Below are 25965 nucleotides of genomic sequence, written 5' to 3'. Positions count from 1 at the left end.
CAAACTATTTTTCCTCACTGAGCCTCTGTTTCCCCATATGTAAGAGAAAGAGACTGCACTTCTAGGGTCCCATTGGTTCTTTTCAACCCTACCATTGTGTGGGTCAGCGTCAGTCTTAGCTTTTTCTTTGGACTCCCGAGGACATAGGGCCCTTTCTTTAGTGTTTCGGCAGTGTTTACCAGTCATTGTTTGGGATTGTAGTTAACATTTTTTTGTCCTGTCTTTAGCTACTTTTTGAAGATATGTTTGTGAACTGAGAAAGCTCCCTGCTAGAGCTAGTTTCCTAGGATGTGGGTGAGGGAGAGGGCTATTGAATGAGTTCTACTTTGAACTTTTGTCTTGCATCCAGAAGCCAAGAGGAAATGGGGTTTGTAAAATATTTTCTCTTATGCTTCTTATTGGGAGAATGAGATGTTTCTTTGAAAGGGAGTGCATATTTACCACTTTGGCACAGAAAGAAGGATGTGGTCTCCTGGAGACATCCTTCTAGTATGCTGTGAGGCTGCTATGTCTGTGCTGTTTGGGTTGGCCTTCCATCTTTTCAAGGTGCCAGTGTCTTGGCATTTAGGGTTGGATGATCACTTCATCTTTCACTGTGCCTTTCAGGGCCCTGTTTGACTATGATCGGACTCGGGACAGCTGCCTGCCAAGCCAGGGGCTCAGCTTCTCTTATGGTGACATTCTTCATGTCATTAATGCCTCTGATGATGAGTGGTGGCAGGCAAGGCTGGTGACCCCACACGGAGAAAGTGAGCAGATCGGTGTGATCCCCAGTAAGAAGAGGTGAGTCATCATGATCATGAGCAAGGCCTTTCCTGCCCTCTTGCTGGTATTTCTTTCTTGTTTTCCTATTAGAAGTTGCTTGAGAACAACATTTGTGCCTTGCTTCCTTTTTGGTAGAGTCGGTACTCAACATAGTTTTTACTTAGTGAGCCAAAAAAATGGCTGCTGTGCCTGCTGCAACCCACTGCTGGACCATTTACTGGCAGTAACAGGACTTCTTTCTGATTCTAAAACAGGGTAGAAAAGAAAGAAAGAGCTCGATTGAAAACTGTGAAGTTCCATGCCAGGACGGGGATGATTGAGTCTAACAGGGTAAGTGGGGATTCCCAAGGAAATCAGCCAGTAGGTAAAGAGGGGCGAGAAGCTTGGAATTTAGTCTGATGTGTAGGAGAACTGGGGAACACAAAAGAAAATCTCTTTTTCAGGGGGCTGGCTCTGTCCTGTCAGAACATTGACTGCTTTTCAGAAAGCAGAGAGGGAGCTCTTAAAGTCCACAGCTAGTCTGTGCTCCTTCCCCCTGGGTACTGGCTCTTGAAGATGTGTTGGAGTTGGACTGTCTGGAAGGCTGACTTGCTTGGGGAAAATGAAGCCACTCATGGGTGTCTCCCTGGCTATAGATCCTGTCAGAGCATCCAGCCAAGAAGCCCAGTCCCAGAGCTCCCACCTCCCTTCAGACCACCTGAGGCAGGGGGGCTCTCTATTCACCCCTTTTTTTCTATGAGCTTCACAGGCCAAAGAACTTCTGGAGCAGTAGAGGGAAGAGAGACGTGGAGTAGATGACTCTGTGTATATCAGTGGTACCTTAGGGCATGTGTCCAGGAGGCTACAGTGACCTTTGTTCTTTAGGAAGTACCAGTGAGTGTTATGAGTCTGGGTTAGGTAGAAACCTCTAACATCCCTACAACATTTTCTTGTAAACATAATTTTCCTCTTACATCAACTTTCATTTAATCTCATAGACTCCATTTGTGAGAGATGGTCTTTTATTTAGCTCACCGTTGTCTCCATTTTAGTTTTTCTTGCATGCTTTAAAATCCATTGTTCTGTTTTTTTTTCTTCTGTCCTTCCCCTCCATCTTCATGTTCTTTCACAGTCGATCAAAAAGAAACGTAAAAAGAGTTTCCGCCTCTCTCGAAAGTTTCCATTTTACAAGAGCAAAGAAAACATGGCCCAGGAGAGCAGCATACAGGAACGTAAGTAGCAGCAGAGTCCAGAGAGCAGGCCGTCTGCAGCCCTGTCCTCTCGTCATCAGTTGCCCTTCCCTCAGGAGAAGCCTGGGCAGGGCCACGTGTGGCCCCGTGCATGCCTGTGTGTGCGTGCACCTGCTTATCTACAGAGTCAGGGCAGAAATTGGTCTACATAAGAAGATGTTGGGTTTTATTTGTCCTGCTCCTCAGTTAGAATGAATGTTGAAGGCACTGAGGTGGGACTGGTCCCAGGGTCCCAGGAAGTGCTTGGCACTAGCAATGGAAGTGCCAGACAGAGCTCTGCTGTGGTGGTGAGGAACGGTTTTTCAGCTAGAGTGTCAGGGTCAGGAAAATGGTTTTTCAAGAGAACGAGGTCTAGGGACTCGGTGTTGCTCTCCTGGTTTCTTCCTCTTGTGTTTTCTTTCCCTTAACTTCACTCATGTATGTCAAGAGAAGAGCCTTTTCTTCCCAGGATCCCTGGAGTTGGGGCTACTTCCGGAATCCCAGGCACGTGCATAAGCATACAGGATATCCACACAACTCTCAGCAGACTTGCTGTCATCCTAGAGTGCCTACAGAGCCAGTTTCCCCAGGAGAATCCTTCCTGCTTAAATGAATTGACACGGAAGGAGTGTTGCTCCACATTGTTCAAATAAAGATCTGTTGAAAAACACAAAGTTGGTTTGGTAGGAAGAGCAGTCACACTGAGCTAAATTCAACTGAAGAAGAAATTTAATCCTGATAAATCTTCTTGCTCTACCATGTGCCTCAGCAATTAACTGCTCCAACCCTAACCTTAAACACCAGGTCTGGCTTGAAAAATGTTTTCTCATTTGTCTCATCATGAGTGGTAAACATCTCTCATTTACCAGTGACTCCTCTGACTTACATGGAGGGATCTTGGGGTCTTGGGCTATTGGGGCTGGCAGGAGACTGACTGGTTCTGATAGGAAATGTCCTTCTGTCAGGCCAGCCTGGTCCACGGTCATGGTATGTGTAAGTCGTTGCTATCTGGGTGGTACCTGGTGGACAAAAGGGTGCCCTCATCCAGATGGCAACCACAGCTCATCGTCCTGGAGTAGTTCAATGAGAAGCCATAGATGAGGTGGCTCTGCTCATGAGCAGTTAGGAGACAGTCCGAGTCAGAGGCCTGAGGTGATGTCACCATAATTTCATCAGATAAGTCCCAGTGTCCCAGAGTCCCTCCATGCCAAGCCCAGCCTTGGGGGGATGTTCATTGCTCAGTGGTCCCGCCTGGTGGGCGAGGTGGGGGTATCTGTTGGACGACAGAGTTGAAAGTGCCTAGTGCTTCTCCAGAAGCTGAGCTCATCCCCCAAGGTCTGCCTGGCTCAGGGCAGCTTTGGAGGCCACACCCCACACCATGCGAAAATTTTCCTGAAGAGTTTGAACCGAGTGAATCAGTATTGAGCGAAAGCTTCTTGAGGTAATGGGAATTCTGTCTGCCTACCTGGCACACGTGGGCATTTGCTCTTTCACGCACTGCGGAGGGAAATGGTGATTTCAGGGCCAAACAGAGACCTGGGCTCCACAACCAAAATTTGGTCAAAGCAGGTGCTCTAAGCCTTGGAGTGTCACCTGTCCTGTCCCATTGGCCTATAGCCGTAGACACCTCAGAAAGCTAGTCTACTCCAAGGCCCTCTGGCAACGAATTGGGCAGCATGAAGTCTTGATGTCTTATCTGCCCTGGGATGTTCTTTCTGTGGCAAAGTTCCTGGCCTTACTATAGTGCTAGGTCTTCATGGTGTTTCATAATTCTGTCACTAGTGCTCACCTGCCTCTGTATTCTTCCTCCCCCCTTGTCTTTTTCTCTATTTTTTCTCTTCTCCCCAAATCTCTCCCTCTCTTCCATTCCCTCCCATCCCTTCCCCTTCCCCCTTCTTCTTCTCCCGCTCGTCCTCTCTCCGCCCTTGCTGTCTGTGAAATCAGGACTTCCCGGGGTTAAGTGACGATTATTATGGAGCAAAGAACCTGAGTAAGTCCAACTTACACACCGTTCACTGTATTTGTGGCATGAATGGAGATAGTGGGGGTGGGGCTATTGGGGACATGGGTGAGGGTCAAGGGTGAGAGGAGGGCAGTGTTTGTGAGCACTCTGACATCACAGCAGGAAGAAGTGCATGTGGCTCCAAATGTTACATGTTTGCTCTGGATCCCTAGTACCCAAATAAGTCCCTATCATTCATGCCTTTGTTTACCTTTTGCTACTCAAAGTGGCAGGGCATGAGCTTGGCGTCCCACCTTAGAAGTGAAATGGGCTTGAAATATTTCTCCAAGGTAACCACTCAGCTAATCTCTAGCCTATTGTCGAAGGGAGGGGTCCTGCTGGTTGGATTCTTCTTCCAGTGATACCACGCTAAAGAATTGGGTGTAGGAACTGCAGCTCTTACAGTCCCTCTAACTAGGGGCAAGGGTACTGTGACCCCCTTTTCCCAACCCGCATCTGGGATGTCCCAGCAGATCCAGGGCCTCAGCAAACAGCACCGGTGGGCTTCCCACAGAGCACCTGTAAGGGGTTGAGCTGGTCTGCTAGGGGCCTCGGCACCATTTATGGACCATATATAGTTAGTGCTTTATCTCAGGAAAACTCTGACCTCATTTTCCTTTCTGGAAAAGAATCCTAGAGTGGAAAATGAAAAAGACCTAGATGATGAGGCTTAGTGGCCATCCTGCCGTGTGCAAGGGTGCACAGACATGCAGCCTTGCCGAATGGGTTCTGTCAGCATATACTCTCCTTCAATAAATAATGAAGGCCAAAAGCAAAGGAGTTGCCTATGGGGATTGTTCAGGAACTAGCCATGTGTGGCAACTCAGCCAGTCCTTTCTGGGGGGGGCCACAGCATATCATGGTCTGGAACAGTGTGGTCTTGGCTGAAATGAGCAGCATCTCTCTCCATAGTTTGGTGTGTCCATGTCTCATCTTCATTCGCGTGTCATCTTGGATGGGCGGGCTTTGTTTGTGCCTCCTGTGAGCGCTGCTCCTCCGCTTGAGCTTTCTTTTCCCTCACCGCTAAGAGATGGGCAGATCCCAGCTGTGTGAGACAGGAGGGCTGTCTTGTCCTCAAGGTGTTTTTGTTGGTTTTGTTGTCTGTGTTTTGACATGTGTCTGGTGGTGGATGGAAGTGCTTCCCCTCTCACCACTGAAGCCAAGCTCTCCTGCTTTGGAGTGGTGGCAGGAAGGCTGGGGATCCCACCGAATGGTCGGGGCAGCGCTGCCTGGTGTCTGCTTAACCCATCCAGTGTTTGGCCTCTTAGTTGTGGAGTGCCACATGGTTCTGTACTTCGGGGACTCTGTCGGGCGGGGGACACCCATGAGCAGACTGGTCCCTGGACTTCTCTTTGCTCCTGTCACTGCCTTTTCTTTCCTGTTGTTAGCCTTGGGCGATGCATTTTGAAATAGGACTTGGAAACCATCCAGGTCAATTTGTTTGATTCAGGTGAAGAGGATGCTGCTGAAGGAAGTATGACTTGTAGCGCATAGGGAGGGACTTGGCAGACCAAGAGGGCTCTGGGGACAAGTACGAGAGGGCCAGGGGCTCAGGATTGGAGCTGTGCCTTCCAGTTGGTAGCCTGGATGTGGCAGGCCTCCTGTGGCCTGACTCAGTTGGCAGCTTAGTGTCTCGCTCCTGGAGAATTTGAGTTTTGTGCTGCATGTGACCTCTCAGTGGTGTGTTCTGAATTGGAGTCTCTTTCTTGTTGGCTTGCAGAGGGAGTGACATCCAACACCAGTGACAGCGAAAGCAGTTCCAGTAAGTGTGTGTCATTCCTTCCATGTCATGTAGCTCCACCGTGTATCCCAGCCATCCTCATTCCAGTGTCGCTCAGCTGCCATTGCTGCTCAGAGGCTGGTGCTTCTTTTAGCCATGTACACTTTGAGATCCTGGAAATGCTGTGGCCAGTTCATTCTCCTTATGGGTTGGGGTTCACCCCATGGGTTAAAGGAGAGTATAAGCCCTAGAGTTCTGGCCAGGACCTGACTTAAAAGCATCCTTGGCACTGGAAAGGGTAAACTGCCAAAGAGTAAATCGCTGCCATGGCTACTGTGGGCCATAGGTGCTGCCAGATTTATAGATTTGCTCAGAGACCAAAAGAAAAATGGCTCCTATAGGACACTGCTCTAAATCTGCCTTTCCAGGTCATTAGGACCTCTTTGCCTTTGGGGCCAGTTAAAGGATCAGGTAATTGCCAAGTTCTCCTTGGGAGATCCTGTGACCAGACCAGAGAAACCATAATTCAAACCTCATGAACTTTGGGAGCACTGGTCTTTCAGGAGCTATGGTGGCTAGAAGCCTTGTAAAATCTGCCCAGGAGTCTTAGGCTCAGAAGAAGCCTTTTAGCAAGCATTGTGTGCCTTGATGCAAATATCACTGTCTTCCCTGGGACTGCCATCAGCCACTTTGGGACCTCCAGGCACCCAGCACCAAGTGGCTTAATGACTGTTTTAGGAAAACCTTAACATTGCTAGGCTCGACATGGAGCTCCACCAGAAAGAGACAGCAGGCTCAGCATTGCTCTTAAAGGGCACTGGGGACCTTAGCAGAGCCATGTGCCACTTTTCTGGATGCTGCTTCCAATGCAGGAGGTGGGTCAGTAGACCTTTAAAAGGGCAAAGTTAGGCCGCAGCTTTGGGGACCTGGGTATGTGCCCTGACTCCCCTGCATGTAGATGAAGGGGACTCAGGCAAGCATCTCAACCAGTCGAAGCGTCCCTGTCATTCTTACTAGAGCGAGGGGGCTACTGCACACAGCTGACTTGTTACCTACAAGAAGAGTTCCTCAGAAATTGGGGTGGTTTGGGGTGGAGGTTTCATGGCTTCTGGGCCTTGGCCCCTTGGCCCCTTGCCCAGTGATATTTCACTGAGCAAGATAACTGCTGACTCCTGTCTCAGAGCCAGTGAAGGGTTTCCTGTGCTTTCTCACCAGCAGAAAACAGAAAGGATCACAGGTGGTAGCAAGGACCACCCGATAAGGCTGTGTCCTGACAGGGGAGGAGTGCGGGGAGTGTTGTACAGAAGAAGGCAGATCATATGGTGCTAACCTATCTCCCTTTTTTGTTGCAGAAGGACAAGAGGACGCTATTTTGTCATATGAGCCAGTGACACGGCAAGAAAGTAAGCCCCCTCTGAGAGCCTTGTCTTTGTGCTGGTCTGGTCGTGGGGCTCAATACAGTGGGTGGCTATGGCAGCAGAGGGAGGGACCTGGAGGAGGAGGAAGGCTCGACTTATGGCACATCCAGCCCATGGGCTCCTTCTTCTCTTCTGCTTCTTCCTAGTGTCATAGGGAAGGGGGTGCATCCAGTGTGCACTTCTCTCTGTGCCTTTGCCTGCTGCCAGGACACCTTCCAAAGGAGGGGGCAAATTTACAAGGAAGGTCTATTTCAGTAGATGTAGCCACTGCTAAAAGAGAGGTCCAGGTTCTTCCCTTCAGTGGCTGCTCTGCAAAAACCTTGCTCAGTTACTGGTGTCAGTGCAGAGATTCTTTCTGACTGTGTTAGAAGGGGAGCAGCTTCCGGTTTCGGACTTGCCTTGAACTTAGATATTCTCAAATTGAAGGCTCTTTGATGTCTTTTTGTTGAAAAGCCAGACAATGGCTGAAGATGCTTTACCCTGTCTGAGTCTCTGCTCCAGAGCCTCTGTGTTCTAGCCAGACTCAGGGGTAGGACAGGCTGTCTGGTGGGGGCCTCTGTTCACTGTCTCGATGCTCTCCCTCTCTAGTTCACTATGCAAGGCCTGTGATCATCCTGGGCCCAATGAAGGACCGAGTCAATGATGACCTGATCTCCGAATTTCCACATAAATTTGGATCCTGTGTGCCACGTAAGAGTCCAGGAAGGCCCAGAGGATTGAGGCTTGGTGCCCTGGGAATTGTTCCTGTAATGTTTTATGGAAAAGGTCTGGGATCAGATTCTAGGGCTATTTGAGGACAGGGTACATTTGACACCCTGGAAAAGAGTAGGTGGCAATATATTCCCCAAAAGCTGATGGGGTTGGAGAGATTAAGCCATCAGGCTTGGCTGCTCACTCTCTTGAGGGGAAGTTTCAGTGGTGATGGTTGGGAATGGTTGGACAAATAGGGAGGCCCAGCCAAAGTGGTGCTGATGTGACTCCATGAACAGTTTGTTAGGTTTATTGTCTCCTCTACCAAGTTTGGCACCCTCTGCCATGCCTTAGCTCACCTTTCTGGTCCAGTTTAAGCTAAAGCAAATAGCCCCCTGTGTGAGACCTGGAGATTGGAAGAGAAGTAGGCCAGACAAACTGTTTCCCAACTGCTTGTTTTCTCCCACTTACTTGAGGAAAAAAAAAAAAAAATGGAGTGGCCCAGTGACCCACCCAGATGAGAATGGACCACTCAGTATTTTTTGACTTGGGGTGGATCATTGCCCCTGGGCTACAAAGCATTTCCTTTTTTCCTTCAGATACTACCCGACCTCGACGTGATAATGAGGTGGATGGACAAGACTACCACTTTGTGGTGTCGCGCGAACAAATGGAGAAAGATATTCAGGACAACAAGTTCATTGAAGCAGGCCAATTTAATGATAACCTCTATGGGACCAGCATCCAGTCAGTGCGGGCAGTTGCAGAGAGGGTAAGTGTAGAGGAGATGGCCTCAAAGGGAAGGCCAATGCTCACGCCAAGGTTCCACTTGGATCCTTATCCTTCCAACACAGGAGCTGCCCAACAGTGCTGCTGACCAAAGCCATAGCACCTCTGCATACTCCCAGTCCCTTGACGAAGCTATCTGTCTCCTTCATACAACTCACCCCAGAGCATCACCCAACAGGGAATAGGGGACCCTGGACAGATGTGGCCTTTTCTGGGTAATAGGAGCAAAAAGTGGGGCCTGTCTACTTCAGGGATCCAGTGTTTTAGGCCACTTTGGGTGGCCCTGGTGCCCCTCCCCTCAACCCCACCCCCAGCCAAGGTGGATGTTTAGAATGTCACTGGATTTCTGCTTGGGGCTCAGTGAATAGGGAGTGACTGGGCTGATACAATCTCTGCTTTTTCAGGGCAAGCACTGCATCTTAGATGTTTCCGGCAATGCTATCAAGAGACTGCAGCAAGCACAACTTTACCCCATTGCCATTTTCATCAAGCCCAAGTCCATTGAAGCCCTTATGTAAGTGTTTAACTGAGAACTCAGACACACCAAGCTAAGATCGGGTCTGGAAGGGAAATGGAGAAGAAAGTGATTTGCTGGGCAGAAACTTGAAAGAAACTCTGTGCCCCAGCTCTGGTCACTGGGCGCTCCTGTTTTGAGGGCTTGTGCATATGTTCTCGGTTGGACTTTTGAACGCAGAAGGTTTGAGGAGTTAGCCATGGGCCACTGCTGCTCTGAGAGGGCAGCTTAGCAGACTTTTAGGGATCCTGGAGTAATCCTTTATGGTTAATCAGAACATAAGATCTGGTTCGGAACTATTTTTCTTCTGTCTTTGGCAGGGAAATGAACCGAAGGCAGACATATGAACAAGCAAATAAGATCTATGACAAAGCCATGAAACTGGAGCAGGAGTTTGGAGAGTACTTTACGGGTAAGACTCCTGCTGCCCTGCGGGGGGTTCTGGGGGACTAGCCAGGTACCTGTTTCTATAAGTGTCTCAAAGCGGTGTAGACAGAATGTAGAAACCTTGCACGGAGTTTCCAGTTGCTTTTAAGCTTTTGAGCACAAACCTTTCCAAAGCACTCAAGTTCCCCGTGTCCAGCCATAGCAGCTCAGCCAGTTTATAGCATAAACCACTCACCAAATGCTTCCTTGAATTGTTGGTTTGTTCATTTTGTCTTGTCCTTACTAGATTGTGGTCTCCCTGTATTACTCTGTCTCCCTCCGTTTCAGCTCCCCTCTCCCTCCCCCAGTACTTTGCTTTGCATGTTTAGGTGCTGAATAAACGTTTGTTGATGATGATGATTCCTCAGTGTGGTGTTCAAGTTGTCTGTTGGGGTGCCTGTCTCTGTGTGTGTGTGTGTGTGTGTGATCATCTACTTTAGAAGGTCAGTTCCTGAAACATTGGGAAGGTTTCTATGTAATAACGTTCTTCACCTTTTGAAGTACAGTGATAGATACATATATGCATGCAAGGCAGTGCTGAATCCATTCTAGCTGGTGGTGACACTAGGTTAACTGTGTAAAGAATTCATAAATGTCCTCACACACCTTGGGTCTTCAGAGCTCCCTTTACCATCAGCATCCATGTCCTTGTTTGCTGGGCTGACCTCTGACATATAGCAGATGCAATGGGCCCAGGAGCACTGCCTCTTGCCAGAAATTGTGGCTTTCAGCTCTTTCTGTGGAGAACTGCAGTTTTCCAAATCTTTTAGTAAGGCTGCTTTAGAATAACAAGCTGCTGGCCTTATGGCACCCAAGAGCAACATGAACTGCAAGGTCTGGCACATAGTGGGTGCTCAATAAACATCTTTTGAATAAACACATTTTTCTGGTCATTACTACTTAGTCTCACTGTCTCAGTGAGTTGACTTCAAGCCCTGGGCTTGGGGCACCTAGTTGGTTGCCCTTACTGCCCTGAACACACAGGCAGCCAGCCAGTGAACCCAAGCCCAAACCCATACTCCTGGGAACATGTCCTTCATGTGAGGGGTTGGGGGTGTGGAGGGGGGACTTGTAGGATTGTTGGGAGAGGCAGGATTGCTGGGTTTGGGGGATGTGCTGTGGACCACAGTAATAATTTTGTTTTCCTCTTCACTTTAGCCATTGTACAGGGTGACTCACTGGAAGAGATTTATAACAAAATCAAACAAATCATTGAGGACCAGTCTGGGCACTACATTTGGGTCCCATCCCCTGAAAAACTCTGAAGAATCCCCTCCAACCATTCTCTTGTGAACAGAAGAAATCAAGTCCCTCTTCCCTCCTCCCTCTTCATTCCTGTCCCCATGGGGAGAACAAATGCTACTGTTCTTGTCCCCTTTTTTAGATATGTCAAAAAAAAATTGAGTTTTCTAGTCCTGTTCTTTTTTTTAAATTTTTTTGTTTGTTTCAGTTTATTTTTTGGGATGATGCCATCTCATTCATCATGTGACTGTGCCCATTCCTGCATGGACCTTTCCCAAGCGCTAGCACAGGTGCAAAATCCATCAGAGCCATTGTTTTCATAAAAACTAAGCAGAAGTGAAGAGAAAAGAGGAGGACTGATGGAAAGACAGACTCTGGACAGCTGCACGGCTTGTGAAGTGAGCTAAATGCACCACATGATGAGATGCTCCTGGGCATTTCTCCCTATCTGTACTGCTGTCTTGCAGCTCTGAACGGTGCAACGTAATGGCGACAGAAAGTATCTTATTTATATATAGATATATATATGTAATTTATATAAAATATATAGAAATTATTATATATATATATTATACACTCTCATATAATATATATATATATTCACACACATTTGGGTTAGAAAATCTATGGAGACTTCATCAATGGTACTATGTTATTAGAGAAATGCTTTAATTTTCATATTCCAATCAGATGGCATCTTCTATCCCAGCTGGTTGGGAAGGGATTGAAGATGGTAGCAAGTGCTGCACTAAGGGCACTCGCATTTGGTCATTCTCTTGAGAGCTAGGAGGGGTCAGCCTGAGGCCTGAGAGAAAGGGCTTTTGCCTGGGGTGAGAGGGTTAGAGACTTGACCTGAAAGCAGCTGCTGCCCTTGAGGTGCAGCCAGTCCTGTGTGTGGACAGAGAGAATGGCTAATGATGCTCCGCGTGGAATTGCCTATTGTTTTATGCCACCTGATGTGTCTGCATGAGAGGTTTCCTTTTTGTTCCTTTTTAAGCTGCTGTTAAACCAAAACCATGTTGTGCTACTGTGTCAGCCTTTTCATTATTGCAAATTTTACTTTTACTATTTAAGTGAATGCATAGAATCCAGTTTGCCAAGGTTCTAAAGGCTTATGAGGTCCTGAAGGAGCCAGGCCTTGTGATGGAGTAGGTGACACAGGCCTGGTTGTCCTGTCAGCAGAAGGGAGAGCAGGGGCTGGGCTGAGAGGAGGACACGCAGGACTCCACTGAGGTTCCTTTCTGGGTTCCACCAACAGGGACAGGGAGTCATTTGCCTTCCAGTTCTGTGCTGGGATGGCGGGACAGCACTTGGCTTGCTTGGCCAGCCGCGTCGTGAGTTTGATTTGGTTTTTTTTTTTTGCAGCTGCTTCATATGCTCTGCTCCAGCCCCTCCCCAACAGCTGGTAGCTTATGGTTTCTTCAAGAGGAAAGTAGACTTTATGCTGTACATTTGAGCTGTAGAGCTAAGATTCGCTTGCTGGTGAGCTGTGAAACCTTGTTGCTTTTTCCCAGAGTCTGATGGCAGTGACTGTGGTCAAGGGAATCTTCACCACCACAAGTGCAGGCAGCAGGTGTGGTTCAGGTCTTCCCCCACCCCACTGTGCTCCTTTGAAGCCAACGTGCCTCCCTCGCCTCCATACTGGAGGGACGATGCAGGGGAGAACAGAGAAGTGCTTGGCCCTAGGGTTGAGGCATTTGTTTCCTAGCCCGCTGGGTTAGGGCTGGTGTCAGCAAGGCAATGTTGAGGATGCTTTAAGCACTACCAGCCAAATCCGGGAACTCTGTTAACAGTTGTCCAACCAGCAGAATGAGGCTAACTGTATAAAGCATGGGACCCAGGATGAGGATAAGGAAAGGGCAGTGGCTTTCCCTGGGCAGTACACTGACTTGAAGGCAAAGAAGGATAAAGTGACAGCCAACTGTGACTCTGGTGAGGAGGGGTGAGCAGAGAGGTTGATTCTCTGTTGTTAACTATGTGGCGAAGTCTCAGCCATGCTCAGCCCTCCCCCCTCCCAGGGAAGAGAAACAAAGATTCAAAGTAAGCATGACACTAGTTGGTTTACCAGTGTTCCTTCCAAGGAGACATATATTTTTTAATAAACGATAGTTGCAATGAACTGTGGCTCAGAGACCTTCTTGAAGTAGTTGAGAAGGGAGGGCGTGGGCAAAGTAGTGGGAAGAACATCCCAAACTTTTGGGGGCCAGAGGGCTTTCTCCTTAGTGATGATGAGCTAGCTGAGCTGGGCCGTCCTGAGGATCGGTACAGCTCCCTGCGGTGGTGACAGGCCCTTTGTGAAAGGTGGGTGCTTGGTCTTCCACCCCAGCCCCAGACACTGCTTCAAACAGCACCAACTAGATGGGAGTCCACATCTGTGGTGGCAAAATGCTGACATTTTCCCAAGAGGTACACAAGGTGGGAGAGGCCTGCTATAGCAAAGGTGTGTGTTAGAGAAAGCAGGGGCCTGATTTAGTAGTAGAGAACTGGGTGAGAAAAATGGCCAGAGAAAGTGACCTGCCAGCTACCAGTGTTTCCAAAAATGAGGGTGGGATGGGCCTAGTTGCAGAGCAGGACAGCAGTCATCCCCATCGCCTTCTGAGGAGGGGAGGGGTGCTTAGAGCAGGCAGTTCTGGCAGTTCTGACGTGGCAGGCGCCATTGCAACTTGTGCGGAGGAGTCTTAGGAAGTGCTGTCATAATTCATAAGGTCAAGAGCAACATCTGGATGAATGAGCCACCTGAAATGTGTGTGGGCTGAGCCACAGGAAGGGTGAGTCCTCTTGCTTGTGGCGCTTTCTGGTGTGCAGGTTGCTTGCTTTCCCACATTCTCTCATTTGCTAGAAGGCAGCCCAACAAAAGGGAGTCCCCAAAGAGCTCCATGAGAGCTTAAGAAAATTCATCTCCTGAGGGCAAAGAGAACAAAGATCTGGCCTATGGTTACACTGTTGAGGCTCTGTCTTCACAGCTGATGTTCTCCTAGTGGAGGTACAGCTGAAGAACATTCAGCCCCAGCACGAGAAGATACAGAGCAACTTGGAAACCCCAAAAGGAGACATACCCTTAACACTGTGCCGTGCTGTGCTGTGCCGTGTCCTGAGGGAGGAGAGAGCCCTATCTCCTCCTGGTTTTGTTGCTGACATTGCAGCTGATCATGCCTTGACTCCTTCATCTCTAACAGAGGAAGAACTGTATTATCAAACCTATGGTCTACCCATGAATAAATAAAATATTTGTTCAATCACAAACGACCAGCTTTGTCTTAAGTTGAAAGTGCTTCTAGAAATCAGTGAATGAAAACAAAATCCTTACCTGCAGCAAGTGTAGAAGTCGAGTGGCTCAAGGGCGGCCCTAATAAAGATGCAGAAGCAAGTGGGAGTTGAGCCGCAGGTTTGGGAGGAGACTAGAGGGGAGGGAAAGTATCCTAAGCAGGCCAAGGCCAGGCAAAAAAGAGTGGGACTGAGAAGGGGTGCCAGCTCAAGCAGAAAAGCCAGCACTAAAGGCCAGTGGAGCCCTTTCTGCAGGGATAGTCTTTGCTTAATACTAACCACTGCAGTTAGGTGAGAAAGTGTTGAGAGAGCTGGGAATTTTCTCAAGGCAAAGCTGACAAATTAGCACTGAAGTCAAAAGCGATCCTGGATGCCTGACAACCTCAACCTGGGCCTTGGAAGTGTTCATTCAGTCTCAGCATTCCCGAGTTGTATTTCATCCCTGTTCCCACCTAGGATTTCATGGCCCTGATTCCACTAATCCTTTTATCCATCCAGCCATTTCCTTGGCACCTCTAGGACATTTTGTCATCATTGCAAATAACATTCTGAAGCTCAAATTTGTTTCCTCAAAAGCCTCTTCCCCTGTCACTTCCAAGAAATAGTACTGGCTCCTGCATACCTCGCTTCCTCCCCAGTGAATAGGGTGTCGATACCTCATTTCTTTGCCAGAAAATAGCAAAGCTGCTTTAACAAGCCCCAACTGGATTTTATCTGCAGAGCTGTTCCCATTGTGCACAACGTGATGCCCACTGACTTCTTCCATGTTAGCTTGAATGAACTACCCGTGTTTCCTTCCTTCCACCATTTCTGCTGGTAGTCTCAGCATACATACCTAACACTTGGAAGAAATGGAAAGTGGGTGGTTTGAGAATGGGCTTCAGACCTGCGTTCTCCCAGTGAAGCGCATGTGTGAGAGGATACTCTGTCTTCTGGCCTTCCTGTCTGCCTACGGCCAGTCCTGCCCAAGATGACAGAATCATCTGTCTCATGCGCTACGCCTCCCATGGGTCCTGCCACCCACAGGGAGAAGTTGAAGTCTCAGCTCCTTAGCATAGCCCTTCCACCATCAGCCCCAGGCTTTCTCTCCTGTCTCTTCTGCTGTGTCCCTTTCTGTTCTAGGCATTTGAATTCCCTGAATGCACCACAGCCCTGTTCTGTGTGCCCATAAATGCCCTCGCTGCTGCCCCATCTTGCTTAACCTGGAAGACTCAGAGACCGAGCGGGGGATGGAGAGAGAGAGAGAGAGAGAGACAGGGTCTCTGTCGCCCAGGCTGGAGTGCAGTGGTGTGATCATAGCTCACTGCAGCCTCTACCTCCCAGGCTCAAGTGATTCTCCCACCTCAGCCTCACGAGTAGCTGGGACCCCAGGCGTGTGCCACCAGGCCCAGCTAATGTTTGTATTTTCTGTGGAAACGGAGTTTCACCACATTGCCCAGGCTGGTCTCCAACTCCTGTGCTCAAACGACCCCCCTACTCTCTCGCCTTCCCGAAGTGTTGGCATTACAGGCGTGAGCCACCACGCCTGGCCTCCTCTTAATATCTCGAGACTCAGTTCAAGAATTCCCCTCTCAGTGCTCACTTTACTGAACCACCACCTCTTCTTCCCTGTCACCCTGTAGGTAGAATTGACCTTCCCACCCTGATTGCTGTATTATACCCTGTAAGGACTTTGGTCATCACTGTAGCAGCTCACATTTATTTCCTGCTTACTGTGTGCTGTACGCATACTAATTCACCTGTTGCTCAAAACAGCCCTAGAAGGCAGGTACTGTGTTTTTGTTTGTTTGTTTGTTTGTTTTTTGTGATGGAGTCTCGCTCTGTTGCTCAGGCTGGACTACAGTGGCGCGATGTCAGCTTGCGGCAACATCTGCCTCCCAGGTTCAAGCGATTCTTCTGCCTCAGCCTCCTGAGTAGCTGGGATTACAGGCGCACGCCACCACGCCCGGCTAATTTTTGTATTTTTAGTAGAGACGGAGCCTCACCATGTTGGCCAGGCTGGTCTGGAACTCCTGGGCTCAAGTGATCCACCCGCCTCAGCCTCCCAAAGTGCTGGGATTACAGGCATGAGCCACTGCACCTGGGCCAGGTACTCTTACTATCCCTGTTTCCCAGATGGGGAAACCAAGGCACACAGCTAATAAGTAGCAGAGCTATGAGCCCAAAACAGGCTGTCTGGCTGTAGCAGCTGTGCTCTTCAGCACACCAGGCCCAGGTCTCACTTTGCTTAGAACATTTTCTTGCCCCATCTCTTTGCATCTGTCTTCCTCTCCTAGACTGCTCTTTGAGAGCAGAGACTATGTCCTGTTCACCTTTATACGCCTAGCACTTAGTACAGTATCTGGCACATAGTAGATGCTCAGTAAAAGAAAAGAGCTGCACTGGTCTTTGGCTCCAGCTTGGAGGGAAGTGATTTGACCAGGTCCAAACCTGTGGCAAGTGTGAATTATTTTGGTTTGCTTTATGGAGAGCTTCCTTTCTGGAGCCACTGCCGCTTCCTCTGGAATTTCACTCCATCATTATGACTCCTCTCTTTTTCATCTTCTTCATCCATTTCTGATCCTTTATTGCTCCTTCCCCTTCTTTTCATTCTGCTGTCTTCTCACCCAGGGCTGAACCTTCTACCTACCCTGCTCTCTTTTACTAACCATCACTCGTTTATGCAACACAAGTTGAGCAAGCATCTAGAAGCCCTCAAAGGCCAGCCATTACCTTCCAAGAATGAAATTCCAGGAACCTAGATGGGAAATTGCCACGTGCTTGCTCTCCCTGATGACTTCAGCTCTCTCCCATCCTGCCCCACCCCTTCCATGGGCTCCTCCCACCTACAGCTCTGATCCCTTTACTCTGTCTCTTCCCCCACCCCTAAGTGCTGCCATTGCCCTAGTCACCCAGGTTCAAGCCCTGATCTCCCCACTCTGGTCATCACATCCGATCTCCTACCAAAACGTGTGGATTATTTGCAATGTCTTTTCAATCCAGTCCTTTGTTGTCATTATCACTGCCCCTACCCTGATAGTGACAAGAGCTACTTCTTGGTGAGCACCTGCTGGTAAGCATTGTGCTTGGTGCTGGAAAGACAATGGCAAATAAAGCCTATTTTCAAGGGACCTTGAAATATCTAGTTGGGGGCAGGGGACAGCAAAGCAGGAAATGACTAAATGCATAAGTACACATTTGAGTGAATGCCATGAAGGAAGTACATAGGATGCAATGATAGAGACTAATACTTAGAAAAGGTGCCCAGGGACAGCTTCTCTGAGGAGGTGCCATTCAGGTTGAGACCTGTGAGATAAGCAGGACCAGCCTGGTAGGGGAGGGGACATGGGTGTCCGGGAGGGAAATATTTCACACTCCACTGGCCCTAATCTGCTTGTCCAGCATTATCTCCTGATACTTCTCTACAAACCAATCTAGACTCTGACTTTTTACCCATGAGCAAGCCCTCTGTCTGGAGTGTGTTCAGTCCCCATCTCTTATTTAATGAAACCCTTCAAGCTCCAGCTCAAATGTCACCTTCCATGATCATGTCACTGATCACTGCAGAGGAGCTTCCCCTTCCCTCCTTTTGAACTGCTCTAGCAGTTGGTACTGAACACACTCTGTTGTTGCAGGGTAGCAATTTGTCAATAATACACTCTCCAACCAGTCAAAAACCTTCTAGAAGCTGGGATTGTATCTAGTGTATCTTTGTATCCCTCACAGCACATGCCTTGAACATGATTGATACTCGATAAATGATTTATGAATGAACTTCCCCTTTCTGAGCCTCACTATCTTACTCTAAAACATGAGGAAGTTGGACAAATAATCTCCAAAGCCTCTCCCAGCTCCCACACTTAATGATCATGATAAAATAGTAGAATTCTAAAGGACATGTGTTATGCTGAATCCCTCACAAAAAGCCAGTTCACACTTTTTGTGAATTTGCAGTTAAAAAATCCAAATGGTGATGCAGATGACATAAAGGGTTTAAACGGAGCTGTCAAAGAACATGGCGCTTGAGCACATTCGGTTTATACACAGTCAGACACTACAGACGGACAGGCTTGGTGCCTGCTGTGAAGAAGCAAAGAACTCCTGGGACATGCACGGACTGAGACCAGGGGAAATGGCCTTTTCCTAGCTGGGCAGAAGGGTTGCATTCCAGGACAGCTGAACAAAATAGACAACTTTGTGATAGAATCACTTCTTTCAGTCAGGCAACGAAATGGTGCTAGGGAAACATGGGAATGGAGGTGCCAAAAGAACCACAAGATGGAACCACTCCTAAGTAGAGTCGAGGTGCCCCCAGTGGCTCCTGCTGAGAGGCATTTGAGATGGGTGGGAGGGTGGTGTGGGGGCTGGGCACATCGGAGCATAGTCACAGGTGGGAGCCATAACTAGGAGGTGTGGAAACTGCCCCTGTGCCCTGCAGAGTGGAGAAACCAGGTTTGTCTTTTAGTTGGAGCAATTGCTGGCTTTGTGGCTGTTAGAATCAATGGAAGCTTTTCAACTTTCATCTTTTCTTGAGGAAATAAAAAGGCTCGCAAACTAGGTTTGCAAACTGCCACTTTCTTTTGGCTTATCAGAGAGGTTGGGAGAAATGCAAAAAAAAAAAAAAAAAAAAAGGATTAAAAAAAATAAGGAGGTAAAAGTAAACAGATCCTGCTGTTAAGTAGAGGAATGTCAAAGGAGGAAATGACAGACACACGCTTCAGGGTCTACTAGAGTTCACGTCACTAAGGGTGAATTGGGTCATTCTAGAGAAGAAATAATAAACAATAGTGGAGGTAAAGGGGAATAAAAACCAGAGTCAAGAATATGAGTAGAGGACTAAAAAAAAAAAAGAGAGAAAACTCCCTACATGACTGGAGCCGCCCTGTAATCATAGGCCGGAAGCCTTTCCAGGAGGCGGTGCATAGCGATCTGGGGAATGAGATAATGAAGAGAGAAATGTCAAGATTTAGTGGTTGTAGGTGACCCTGCCAGACAGCAAGAGCAGAATAATGACAGCAAACATTCTAAAGCACCTGTTCTGTGTCAGGTCTTACTCTAAGAGCTTTGTGTGTATTTACTCACTTTCTCTTTACAAGTCTGTGAGGATAGTTGCGGACATCTTATAGATGAGGAAACTGAGGTCTGCAGACATTTAATAACTTGCCCAAGGTCATATAACTCCCAAGTGGGAGAGCAAAGGTTTGAACCCAGACAATGTGGTTCCAGTGTGGGTGCCTGTGCTCTGCTGCCTTGCCTAGTTCTGCTGCTACTTTCCACCTTGTCCTTCTTTGTTGTCTAGCTTCTGCTCTCTCACTACCCCACTGAAATTGTGCCTAAAAATCAATATGACTTCCAAGTCGCCAGATCTTTTTTTTTTTTTTTTGAGAGAGTTTCTCACTCCATCACCCAGGCTGGAATGCAGTGATGTGATCCTGGTTCACTGCAACCTCTGCCTCTCAGGTTCAAGCAATTCTCCCGCCTCAGCCTCCCAAGTAGCTGGGATTACAGGTGCCCGCCACCATGCCCGGCTAACTTTTGTACTTTTAGTAGAGACGGGGTTTCACCATGTTGGCCAGGCTGGTCTCGAACTCCTGACCTCAAGTGATCCACCCGCCTCAGCCTCCCAAAGTGTTGGGATTACATGTGTGAAGCACTGCACCCGGTCCCAAGTTACCAGATCTTATGCCTTCACAGACCTCATACCCATCAGCCTTTCTGTTATATTTGGCACTGTCAATTATTCTCTCCTCCTAAAATTTTCCCCTTGGTTTCAGTGACACTACCTTCTTGGTTCTCCTACATCTCTCCTATTTGTCCTCCTCTGCCCCTTACAGTTCCTTTTTTTATCCTTCCCTTTTAAATGTTTGTTAAAGTTGTTCTTGGCTCTCTTCTTCCTCCATATGCAATTCATTGGAGATTTCGTGGCTTCAATATTCATATAAGTCCAAAAACATTCTCCTCACCCAGGGTTGAAACGTTTACACCATCTCCAATTATGTCTACCAGTCCTCACATTCACCTTCACTGTTTCACTGCAGTTACCCCAATTCAATTCTTCACTATTTCCATTCATTCAACAAACACGTAATTCTATGTGTCAGGCCCTGTGGATACAATAGTGAGCAAAACAGATACGACCTCTGCCCTTATGGAGTTTACTGTCTTGGAGCTAGTCCAATATTAAATAAATAATCACACAAACTGATAAATGCTGTTCATGAAAATGTGGACCTTTATAAAAGGGTGACATAGGGCTGGGCGCAGTGGCTTATGCCTGTAATCCCAGCATTTTGGGAAGCCAAAAGGGTGGATCACGAGGTCAGGAGTTTGAGACAAACTTGGCCAACATAGTGAAACCCCATCTCTACTAAAAATACAAAAATTAGCTGGGTGTGGTGGTGGGCACCTGTAATCTCAGCTACTTGGGAGGCTGAGGCAGGAGAATCACTTGAACCCTGGAGGCAGAGATTGCAGTGAGCCAAGACCACACCATTGCACTCCAACCTAGGTGACAGAGTGAGACTCCATCTCAAAAAAAAAAAAAAAGAAGAAAGAAAGAAAAGAAAAGAAAGACAAAAAGAAAAGAAAAGAAGAAAAAAGGGCAACATAGGGAGATTATAGTGGCCTCCAAATTAGTCTTCCTTCCTCTACCCTCTCCCTTCTCCAATCCAATTTACCCAGTGTTGCCCAGGTTAATATTCCTGGGGTCCGTTTCTGACCCTGCCACTCCCCAGCTCAAACTCCTTCAGTGGCTTACACAGTAAAGTCTAAACTCCTTAGGCAGATATTCCAGACCCTCCACAGTCTGCTTCCAACCTGCCTTTTTAACCTCTTCCCACTATTCCCCTTTAAGGACTCCATGCTGCAAATACACTGAACCCACTGCCCCTCACACAAAGCTATGCACCTTTGCCATGCTTTTCCTTTTGCCTGGAATACCTCTCCTTTCCTTCCTTATGTCCAAATCCTATACATCTTTAAAGCCCAGTTCAACCTTATCCACAAAGCATTTCATTATTATTATTATTATTATTATTATTATTATTTTGAGATGGACTCTCGCTCTGTCGCCCAGGCTGGAGTGCAGTGGTGTGATCATGGCTCACTACAACCTTCACCTCCTGAGTTCAAGCGATTCTGATGCCTCAGCCACTCGAATAGCTGGGATTACGGGTGCACACCACCACACCTGGCTAATTTTGTATTTTTAGCAGCGACGGGGTTTCACCATGATGGCCAGGCTGGTCTTGAACTGCTGACCTCAAGTGGTCCTCATGCCTCGGCCTCCCAAAGTGCTGGGATTACAGGCATGAGCAGTGACTCAGTGCCCTGCCCACAAAGCATTTCCTTATTCCCTCCTCTGGAATCTCAGTACTTTTCCCCCACTTTCATAGCTCCCACCCTCTATCTTTAATATTGTAATCATTCTAATACAATAAATGGAAGCCTAACCCCTTCCCCTATCAGACTATAAGCTCATTGAGGATCTAAACCACAGTCATTCACTGGCTGAACGGACAGATGAATGAATGAATGAAGTTGGTGACTTCTTGATTGATGATATGGAGAGGGCTGTAAATATGCAGACATGACATGACTATTGCTTTTGATCATGTATTTTCATTGCCATTTAACAAAGAGCTGTGGGAAACCCATCAAGCCAATAAATGCTGCCCATCTCCACCTTCCTCCACCTCTTATTCTAGCAGTTGTCCCTCTTGTAGGGATGAGTGGCTACACCAAAGGGGACATGGAAATGATCTTCAAGGACTATAAAGTTGTGGGCAGAAAATTCAAGGACTTGGGGGACCAGATGGTGTTTTATTTTCCTCTTACACAAGAAAATTGGTATTTGGAATAGAAAAGAATGTATAGGCTGGCCACGATGGCTCACGCCTGTAATCCCAGCACTTTCAGATGCCAAGGTGGGTGGATCACCTGAGGTCGGGAGTTCAAGACCAGCCTGGCCAACATGGAGAAACTCCGTCTCTACTAAAAACACAAAATTAGCCGGGCGTGGTGGCGGGCACCTGAAATCCTAGCTACTCAGGAGGCTGATGCAGGAGAATTGCTTGAACCCGGGAGGCAGAGGTTGCAGTGAGCTGAGATCACGCCATTGCACTCCAGCCTGGGCAACAGGAGTGAAACTCCATCTCAAAAAAAAAAAAAAAAAAAAAAAAAAAACCCAAAAAAAACATATATATAAAAAAAATGAAATGGCTGCCTTTTGAGATGGGATTTTTAAAATTAATTAATTAATTTATTTTTGAGATGAGGTTGTCCTATGTTGTCCCAGCTGGAGTGCAGTGGCTATTCACAGGCAGGATCATAGCTTACTGCAGGCTCGAACTCCTGGCCTCAAGCAATCCTCCCACCTTAGCCTCCCGAGTAGCTGGGATACGGGCACAGTGGGGTGCTCCACTGGAGATGGAATTTTAGAATAGGATTTGTTTTGTCTGGAGCATGGTTTAAAATACTGGATTGCTGGGCTCTTGGCTAAGGACAGAGTTCTCTATGATAACTGGGAAAAATGTGTTTACTGAGAGCCGTGTTGATCTGATAAAGAGAACTTTAAATTGAAAATGGAAGGGAAAGGAAAAAAGTGTCCTGATAATATCATAAAATCAATTGCTCTGGAATGATATCAGATACGACAGCAAGAACAGTACTGGGGGAGGTGCCCATTAAGGCACAGAAGAATATATCTTGGAAAAGAGTCATAAATAGAACGTACAGCTTCAGCTGTCTTGGTATCAATACACAGCACATGCATTAGTTTGAACCATACAAAATTGCCATTATCCAGCTGTTTTTGGCCTACAAAAATGGTGACCTCATATGGTTCAACTTAATATTATAGAGTGAACTTGAAATTTTAACTCACGGTAATAAATACCAGCTAAGAGGTATCACTAAGATTTGGAGGAATGAAACTTACAACTGGAATTTGGCATTTGAAGAAGCCTAAGAAGACGTCCTTTAGAATGGGAGATGACATTGTGCTATATGCATAGAAATCCACAAAGGTGGGACATAGCCCTCTATAGAGTTTTGGTGATGTTAAAAGGAGAAAGGGGCCGGGCGCTGTGGCTCACGCCTGTAATCCCAGCACTTTGGGAGGCGAAGGCGGGCGGATCACGAGGTCAGGAGATCAAGACCATCCTTGCTAAGATGGTAAAACCCCGTCTCTACTAAAAATACAAAAATTAGCCGGGCGTGGTGGCGCACCCCTGTAGTCCCAGCTACTCGGGAGGCTGGGGCAGGAGAATTGCCTGAACCCGGGAGGTGGAGGTTGCAGTGAGCTGCGATCGCGCCACTGCACTCCAGCCTAGCGGCAGAGTGAGATTCCATCTAAAAAAAAAAAAAAAAAAAAAAAAAAAACAGAAGAAAGAAAGAGAGGGGTTATATAGTGGAACATACCATTGCCCTGCAAAATGGAGGAAGTGGGTGACATACTCCTGATGCACATTACAAAAATGGCACAGGGCAAGATACAGCAGCAATGAGGGACTTTGCTCAGAGTTGCTATAAGTTTCCCTTGCTTAAAAGCAGGACATTTGGCCGGGTGCGGTGGCTCACGCCTGTAATCCCAGCACTTTGGGAGGCCGAGGCGGTCAGATCACCTGAGGTCAGGAGTTCAAGACCAGCTTGGCTAACATGGTGAAACCCCGTCACTACTAAAAATACAAATATTAGCCGGGCATGGTGGCAGGCGCCTGTAATCCCAGCTACTTGGAAGGCTGAGGTAGGAGAATCACTTGAATCTGGGAGGCAGAGGTTGCAGTGAGCTGAGATCATGCCATTGCACTCCAGCCTGGGCGACAAGAGTGAAACTCGGTCTCACACACACACACACACACACATACACACACACACACACACACACACAAAGCAGGACATTTAAAAATTCTTTTATTATTATTATATTTTAAGTTCTAGGGTACATGTGCACAACGTACAGGTTTGTTACATATGTACACGTGTGCCATGTTGGTGTGCTGCACCCATTAACTCGTCATTTACATTAGGTATATCTCCTAATGCTATCCCTCCCCCCTCCCCCCACCCCACGACAGGCCCCAATGTGTGATGTTCCCCGCCCTTTGTCCAAGTGTGCTCATTGTTCAATTCCCACCTATGAGTGAGAACATGCAGTGTTTGGTTTTCTGTCCTTGTGATAGTTTGCTCAGAATGACGGTTTCCAGCTTCATCCATGTCCCTACAAAGGACATGAACTCATCCTTTTTTGTGGCTGAATAGTATTCCATGGTGTATATGTGCCACATTTTCTTAATTCAGTCTATCATTGATGGACATTTGGGTTGGTTCCAAGTCTTTACTATCGTGAATAGTACCGCAATAAACATACGTGTAAATATGTCTTTATAGTAGCATGATTTATAATCCTTTGGGTATATACCCAGTAATGGGATCCCTGGGTCAAATGGTATTTCTAGTTCCAGATCCTTGAGGAATCACCACACTGTCTTCTGCAATGGTTGAACTAGTTTACACTCCCACCAACAGTGTAAAAGCATTCCTATTTCTCCACATCCTCTCCAGCACCTGTTGTTTCCTGACTTTTGAATGATTGCTATTCTAACTGGAGTGAGATGGTATCTCATTGTGGTTTTGATTTGCATTTCTTTGATGACCAGTGATGATGAGCATTTTTTCATGTGTCTGTTGGCTGCATAAATGTCTTCTTTTGAAAAGTGTCTGTTCATATCCTTTGCCCACTTTTTGATGGGGTGGTTTGATTTTTTCTTGTAAATTTGTTTGAGTTCTTTGTAGATTCTGGATATTAGCCCTTTGTCAGATGGGTAGATTGCAAAAATTTTCTCCCATTCTGTAGGCTGCCCATTCACTCTGATGATAGTTTCTTTTGCTGTGCAGAAGCTCTTTAGTTTAATGAGATCCCATTTGTCAATTTTGGCTTCTGTTGCTGTTGCTTTTGGTGTTTTAGTCATGAAGTCCTTGCCCATGCCTATGTCCTGAATGGTATTGCCTAGGTTTTCTTCTAGGGTTTTTATGGTTTTAGGTCTAACATTTAAGTCTCTAATCCATCTTGAATTAATTTTTGTATAAGGTGTAAGGAAGGGATCCAGTTTCAGCTTTCTACATATGGCTAGCCAGTTTTCCTAACACCATTTATTCAATAGAGAATCCTGTCCCCATTTCTTGTTTTTTTCAGGGTTGTCAAAGATCAGATGGTTGTAGATGTGTGGTGTTATTTCTGAGGTCTCTGTTCTATTCCATCAGTCTCTATCTCTGTTTTGGTACCAGTACCACACTCTTTTGGTTACTGTAGCCTTGTAGTATAGTTTGAAGTCAGGTAGCATGATACCTCAAGCTTTGTTCTTTTTACTTAGGATTGTCTTAGCAATGTGGGCTCTTTTTTGGTTCCATATGAACTTTAAAGTAGTTTTTTCCAATTCTGTGAAGAAAGTCATTGGTAGTTTGAGGGGGATGGCATTGAATCTATAAATTACCTTGGGTAGTATGGCCATTTTCGCAATATTGATTCTTCCTATCCATGAGCATGCAATGTTCTTCCATTTGTTTGTGTCCTCTTTTATTTCGTTGAGCAGTGGTTTGTAGTTCTCCCTGAAGAGGTCTTTCATATCCCTTATAAGTGGATTCCTAGGTATTTTATTCTCTTTGTAGTAATTGTGAATGGGAGTTCACTCATGATTTGACTCTCTGTTTTTCTGTTATTGGTGTATAGGAATGCTTGTGATTTTTGCACATTGATTTTGTATCCTGAGACTTTGCTGAAGTTGCTTATCAGCTTAAGGAGATTTTGGGTTGAGATGATGGGATTTTCTAAATATATAGTCATGTCATCTGCAAACAGGGACAATTTGATTTCCTCTTTTCTTAATTGAATACCCTTTATTTCTTTCTCTTGCCTGATTGCCCTGGCCAGAAGTTCCAACACTATGTTG

General features: G+C 46.9%; 1 protein-coding gene across 7 annotated transcripts in view; it reads left to right on the top strand.

The window, feature by feature from the left end:
• DLG3 (discs large MAGUK scaffold protein 3) overlaps positions 1 to 14017 on the top strand; it is a 57057-nt gene extending 43040 nt beyond the window's left edge. For 4 of the 7 annotated variants that reach the window (XM_007991996.3, XM_007991997.3, XM_007991999.3 and 1 more), the window contains 10 exons: positions 607 to 783; positions 1020 to 1095; positions 1877 to 1976; positions 5696 to 5737; positions 7048 to 7098; positions 7702 to 7803; positions 8403 to 8575; positions 8997 to 9106; positions 9427 to 9518; positions 10691 to 14017. In XM_007991996.3, coding sequence (XP_007990187.1) covers positions 607 to 783; positions 1020 to 1095; positions 1877 to 1976; positions 5696 to 5737; positions 7048 to 7098; positions 7702 to 7803; positions 8403 to 8575; positions 8997 to 9106; positions 9427 to 9518; positions 10691 to 10797 — 1030 coding nt within the window. In that variant the 3' untranslated portion in view covers positions 10798 to 14017. Of the gene's footprint in view, positions 1 to 606; positions 784 to 1019; positions 1096 to 1876; positions 1977 to 3917; positions 3964 to 5695; positions 5738 to 7047; positions 7099 to 7701; positions 7804 to 8402; positions 8576 to 8996; positions 9107 to 9426; positions 9519 to 10690 lie in introns of all 7 variants that reach the window. The other 3 variants (XM_007991995.3, XM_007991994.3, XM_007991993.3) reach the window with 2 other exon arrangements.
• The last annotated feature ends 11948 nt before the right edge of the window (positions 14018 to 25965 follow it).

This window comes from Chlorocebus sabaeus, chromosome X, assembly GCF_047675955.1.
Source record: "Chlorocebus sabaeus isolate Y175 chromosome X, mChlSab1.0.hap1, whole genome shotgun sequence".
Lineage (NCBI taxonomy): Eukaryota > Metazoa > Chordata > Mammalia > Primates > Cercopithecidae > Chlorocebus > Chlorocebus sabaeus.
This window is presented reverse-complemented; position numbering and strand designations above follow the sequence as displayed.